The sequence below is a fragment of the Dendropsophus ebraccatus genome, chromosome 4 (genome assembly GCF_027789765.1).
Source record: "Dendropsophus ebraccatus isolate aDenEbr1 chromosome 4, aDenEbr1.pat, whole genome shotgun sequence".
Lineage (NCBI taxonomy): Eukaryota > Metazoa > Chordata > Amphibia > Anura > Hylidae > Dendropsophus > Dendropsophus ebraccatus.
The window spans coordinates 100,188,866-100,194,976 of NC_091457.1; the positions used below are offsets into that span (position 1 = coordinate 100,188,866).

A 6,111-nucleotide genomic window follows, 5' to 3' on the forward strand; every position below is an offset into this window, starting at 1 on the left:
GCGCTGAAATGTTGTAGTGTTATATGACCTCACTGCTAGGGCTGTTACATCACCACATAAAGCCAGTGATTATACACCAAAAGGTTTCTGTGACTTTTATGAACGCAGCTTTCAAGTTTACACTATGTCAATGACCTAGATGTACAATGTCTTTTATAGGGAGAAATTGGACGTGAAATGTACATCATAAAAGCTGGACAGGTGCAGGTCTTAGGTGGCCCAGATGGACAGACAGTGCTGGTCAGCCTAAAGGCTGGATCTGTGTTTGGAGAAATCAGGTAAATGTAAAAAGTAGTTGCATACATATGCAGACACATATTTTCTGCTGAGGTCTGACAGAAATTAGTGCATGAAGCCAGGTAATAAAATTGTTCATTTTCATCCCTCGAAGTGCAGCACAGGGGCTGGATGGTTAGTATTGCAGCACTGGGTTCCTGGGCCTAAATCTTGAGTGCAGTGGTACCTCGGTTTTTAAACTGCTTGGAACTCAAACAGTATTTTCAAGGAAAGTTTGCTTTGGTTTTCAAACTCTTACTCAGTTCTCAAACACTTTTTCGGGCACCCAGTCTTGAAGTACAGTAATATTGTGGTATTCGAACGAAAATTTACCTGGAAGAAACAATTCAAACTTTGCTCAGTATCTGAACGTTCTTGCGAGCATGGATCATGGGCTGTACATGGCGAGTTTAGCACTGGTGAGGCTTCACATACAGGACTGTATAAGACTGCTGGAGTGCATATACAGTACAGTAGTAGTACAAACAGTGCACCACCATCTCCCATCCTTTACAGTGCTGGGATGGAAGGGGGACTCTATACAGTAAAGGATGAGTGAGGAGTTAGTAACTACTGTACTATAATTGCTGGTTTTGTTAAATGTTTCTTGTTTATAATGTATTGTACTGTATAGTGCTCTTTTGTACTGTACTGAAGTGATTACACTGGGCACTTTTCAATGTAATAAACGATAATGTAGTTAATTATTGGTGGGTGCTGGAATCAATTAAACACATTACATTATTTCCTATGGGAAAACACTTTTTGGTTCTCAGACTGCTCGGTTCTCAAACTGCCCTCTCTGAGGTACTACTGTATTACAGCCCTGAGTTCCTGGGCCTGCATCTAGAGGACAAGATCAGCAAGAAGTTTTTATGTTTCCTATGTGTGTGCCAGATTTCCCACCTACACCTAAAGTTCCCAGATCAAAATGCCTTCTTAGGAATTAGGTCTTTAAGAGAAAAATTAGATTGTGAGCCCCACTGGGACAGGACTGTGTGCCCATCTGTAAGGTCAGACATTGTGCTTTATCTCCATACATAAATTTTGCTGTTTGCTGCACTCATGTGTTTTGCATCTTTCAGTTTGCTGGCAGTTGGTGGAGGAAACAGGCGAACAGCAAATGTAGTTGCTCATGGATTCACCAACCTGTTTATCCTGGACAAAAAGGATCTTAATGACATTCTCACTCACTACCCCGAGTCTCAGAAGGTTCTTAGAAGGAAAGCAAAGTAAGTAAAACAAATTATAAGGACTTCTATTTGGCCATTCACTTGCCAATAGTCACCAGTAGCACCATAGCAGAACTGGAAACAATTAGATAACCAAAGGCTGACAGCATCAGTAATGGATGGCAGAAAGATGTCACCAGTGTATAAAAAGGAGAGACACTGGCAGTCATGGATAAAAATACAGCAGGACATATAGATAGAGATAGGGACAATGGGAGAGGGTAATTTATAGATTGAAATAGAAACCATGCAAGTCATAAATAGAAATATAAAAGCACCAATAGACACACAGGTGGCATCAGTCATGGATTGTGATAGAGACTGAAAGACTCATATAAAGATAGAGAGGACATTAGTCATGTAAAGAACTGTACAGAAGTATCAGTTGTAGATAAATATAGAGCCAGCACCATGCATGTGTAGAAAAAATGAATCAGTCATAGATAAAAGACAATGCCAGTCAAGGGATAGTAATGGAGGTGCCATTGGGTCACCCCAAAAGATGCGATCAACGAATTTTCCTTTTTTGTTTGAACATTGCCGTGTTTACACCAGAAGATTATCAATCAAATTCAAACAATTTGACGATTTATTGCATGATGATCGCCCCGTGTAAAAAGCCCTTAAGATCAACTCTTGTATCAGTTTAATATCTGATACGTCCCCTATCTGGGGACTATATATGAAATGGATTTTTAGAACAGGAAGATTAAAAAACGGTGTCAATCATAAGTAGGAGGAGGGATTGTGATACTCAAAGGGGCAGTGCTAGTCACAGGTGGGAGAGACAATATCATTTATAGACTCATCAACATCCATTGTGAGTGACTTTGTTGATCACTGTATGAGATACTGTAATGAACTGTATTCTGCCTATAGAAAAATGCTTAAAAACAGCAACAAACAAAAAGAGGAGGGTCCGCAGCAAAAGGGTTTCCAGCATATTATCCCACCAAGACCAGAGACTCCAAAGCTACTGAAAGCTGCTGTTGCTGCCACAGAGAGGATGGGTTTCAAAGGACTGTCTAAAATAAGACGCCAACTAAGAGTGAAAAAAACGGTGGAGGTAAGAAAAGAAAAGAAGATAATAGAGAAGAGGGAACTGTAGAAGTAATCAAGAAGAGGTTGTATAGAATTGGTATTGCACTAGAGGTGGTTTTAATGAGGGGGTTCAAAACAGATAGGTGAGGTAATGGAGAGGGGATTGTAGCAGAGGTGGCTGTAGTGGACAAGAGGCAATAGTAGGGAGGTGGTGGTTGGGCTCAGTTTTCCTATCATGGCTGCTCAGAGGCTACATAGGTTTTCCCCAGAATGCAACATTTTATAGTTGGAATTTGTTTAACACTTTGGGAGTTTCCCGTGTTGAATGAGATTACTGTCCATGCTCAGGGTCCTATGTGGCTTCTTATAAGTGGAGTATTATTCTGGGGTTAGGAAACTAGAAAAAAAATACCCCTGTAAATTTTAAGTAATGAGGAAACATCTACCTTTCCCTGTGCTATCTGCAGCCTACAAGAAGCAGCCCTGTCCCACCAGGATCTCCTGTGCATCGCCGCTCTCCAGTACCTGCAACTAAGTCAGAGGAAGAGGAGCCTGCAGAAATCGTAGCAGAGTCTACAGATAATACAGTATTTATAAGGGTCAGCCCATCCCCACGGGGAGATGAGCAGATCCTGTCTGTGGAAGTTACTGCCCCTGAGGAGGACAAGAAGTGAGAAGAGGCACAGCATACATTAGGCTTGGAGTACCTTGAGAAGGAACGAGAAAGACAGACAGCATAAAAGAACACAAGCCTGGAAGCTTCTCATTTGCAATTAGCACTTAATGCTCCATAGCTGCAATATGGGAATTGTGGGCGGTTCCTTGTACATGAATCCTGACATCTTGGTGGATCCACATGTGGAAGTAGTGGTCATAGTCCATCTAGATTAACATGCAAGGTTAACCATAGCCTGCCCTTAGACCCTGCGTGATTAGGGATATGGCTTGCGCACACAAGCTGGATGTGGCCTCCAGGTCTAGTCATGCTTTTCTAGGACTAAGAAAATTGTATCAGACCTGTGGGAGAACATAGTCCTGTCAGGGGCTGCCTGACGCTAATAGACTGGGCTAAGGCCATGCTGGCTTTGCCATGCGTAGTCCCCTACTTCTCTAGAGCTGTTGTGAATAGACAGAATAGATTGGGCATAATTTGACTTTGGCAAACTTTGCCCTATTGAACTTTGAGCAGCAGGATGAAACAGCTGTATATATAAGATCACAAGACATGTCTATCATGAGTTGAAGGTTCTTGGGCACAACATCTTGCTACTGCTGCAGAGAGATTCACGAGCTTCTGATCATCTCCTGTAGTGTGGCAGCTACATCCAGCCACAAAAGATGAGCTGCACCCACCAAGAGGGAACAGATGGACAGAAAAGCAATAGCTACAGGCACAAGATGGTTTTTCCTTTTGGAACATTGTTGTTGATTTGCAGCCCAACCTGCAGTGTGTGCAGAGAATCTGCTGCTGTCCCCCATCCTCGTGTAGTGGGGGCAATGGTTGTCACACCTTCAGATTAGTCACCTTCTTAGGCACCTTCTTCGAATTTCTTAGATGTTAAAATTAGATTTTTAAAATAAAAGTAATGGCACCAGCCAGTCCATGTTGTTGTGTTGTTGTTATCACCATCATCATCATACTATTGAATAGTGTGATGGAGTATTTACACTCTACAGCTGGCTATATGGATGACATTTACCAGAGTATGCACAAAATGGTAACTCTCTGGCCTCCTATGACCATAACACCTTTACAGAAAATTCCCAAATCCATCATATCCAAGAAGACTGGAGGACGTAATCACTACCAAAGGTGTTTTTTTAACTATCCTTTTACAAGGCCTGATATGCAGCTGCGTATGGCTGCAAATGAGTGCTAATCAGTAAGATCTGTGCTCACTTGTACTGCCTTTACAAGGTAAGAATAATCGAGCTGCAGGGGCGTAGCTACCACCATAGCAGCCATAGCGGCTGCCATGGGGCCGGCCACATCGGGGGGCCCCGTTGCCCGCTCTTGCAATGCACTGGGCTCCCTGAGCAATCATCATTTAAAGCACCAGGTAGCCGAGTGGACCTCGCAGGTTCTGCAAATGTCCCTTTAACTGCAAGAACTCCTGACAAGCGCTTGCAGTTATGACTAGACTTGATGGTTTAGTGGTCAGTCGGGAGGGGGCTAGGGCAATCAAAAGTTTTCTATGTGGCCCAGCCATTTCTAGTTATGCCCCTGTCAAGCGACCAGGCAGTACAAATGATCATTGTATTGTTTGTGCGGCCATTTAACCCCTACACAACAGCCATACAGCTCTCTATGTTCCTACTGCCGATGGTCCTTGCAATGAGAATGTATATATATATATGTTACTGCCGTAAAGGTTTTAATGTGTACAGGGCTGCTTCATTGTTATCAGCCTGCACACATTAGTGTCCCAGGAGCCAGGGATAATGAAAGGCAGCCGCCTGCCATAAACCCCTTAAATGCCCCAATCTATAGCGATCGCAGCGTCAGCGCAGGAGTAAGTGACTCCTCGTTGACTCCTCCTGAGAACTTGTCGTTGACTAGTTGGGACTAGTACCTAAGTATTGCACAGCTTCTCTTTATCTTGCACTCTCTTCTCACCCACTCAAAGCAAACGTTACAGATGCAGTAGAAGATGCTGTAGCCGGAGACTATACTTCATCTGGTCCCCGCTCCGGCTTGCTTCGGGGTTCACATCCTGCTCGGACAATCAGTACGCTGCCCCGCCGATGTGCATCCTGCTGCGAGTTTGTCTGCTTATAGAGTTTACTGGGTAGGGATCTGCAGTGGATCTCGCTGCAAATACGCAGCAAGAAATCCGCTGCGGATCCGATAAGTGTGAACGTACCCTTAAGGGGGTTTTACAACCAAAATATACTATTGAGCTGCATACTGGATAGCTCATTATTCACTTATCGGGGGGATCCAACACCCGGCACCAACGCCAATTAGTTATTCAGCGCCTGCACTATATATTGAATAGGCCTTAAGCTGTTGGCTCAGTTGACTGTGTGGTAGCCGGACCTAGTTACTGCAGCTCAGATGCCATTTACTTGAACAGGAGCTAAGCTGCAGTTACAACTCCCCACTGCTACACAGTAAACAGCCCCAACTGCCTTTTGCCCTGTTTACTGTATAATGCATGTGCTGAACAATTGATTGCCATAGGTGTTGGGTGTTAGCTCTCCCCGATCAGTGACTAATGATTTATATCCTTCCCAAAAAAAACCTTTAAGTCAATGCAATAGTTTACATTTTCCGTTTCAATAAATTAGCAAAGATTTCCAACGGTCTGTTTTCACATTCTCATTGTGGGGTATTGAGTTTACAATGCACACAAAGCCGCAACATAACAAAATGTGACAAAGGGGTCAGAAGACTTTCTGAATGCATTGTGCATGATGCAGAGCCATACCGTGCGACCAGCAGTAAATGTGCACATAATTTGTCATATAGGACGGGAAATGTGATAAATCTGTGGTTGAAAAGGAAATGTTACATCAGATGATATTAGGAAACCGCAGACAGAACATGAAGAGACAAAAC

At 43.3% G+C, this 6,111-nt stretch overlaps 1 protein-coding gene across 7 annotated transcripts in view; it reads left to right on the forward strand.

Annotated features, from left to right (window-relative positions):
* Nucleotides 1-4,135, forward strand: part of CNGB1 (cyclic nucleotide gated channel subunit beta 1) — a 49,574-nt gene extending 45,439 nt beyond the window's left edge. For all 7 annotated transcript variants that reach the window (XM_069966415.1, XM_069966418.1, XM_069966419.1 and 4 more), the window contains 4 exons: nucleotides 160-278; nucleotides 1,362-1,508; nucleotides 2,388-2,574; nucleotides 3,017-4,135. In XM_069966415.1, the coding sequence (XP_069822516.1) occupies nucleotides 160-278; nucleotides 1,362-1,508; nucleotides 2,388-2,574; nucleotides 3,017-3,223 (660 nt within the window). In that variant the 3' untranslated portion in view covers nucleotides 3,224-4,135. The remainder of the gene's footprint in view (nucleotides 1-159; nucleotides 279-1,361; nucleotides 1,509-2,387; nucleotides 2,575-3,016) is intronic.
* Nucleotides 4,136-6,111: the final 1,976 nt, after the last annotated feature.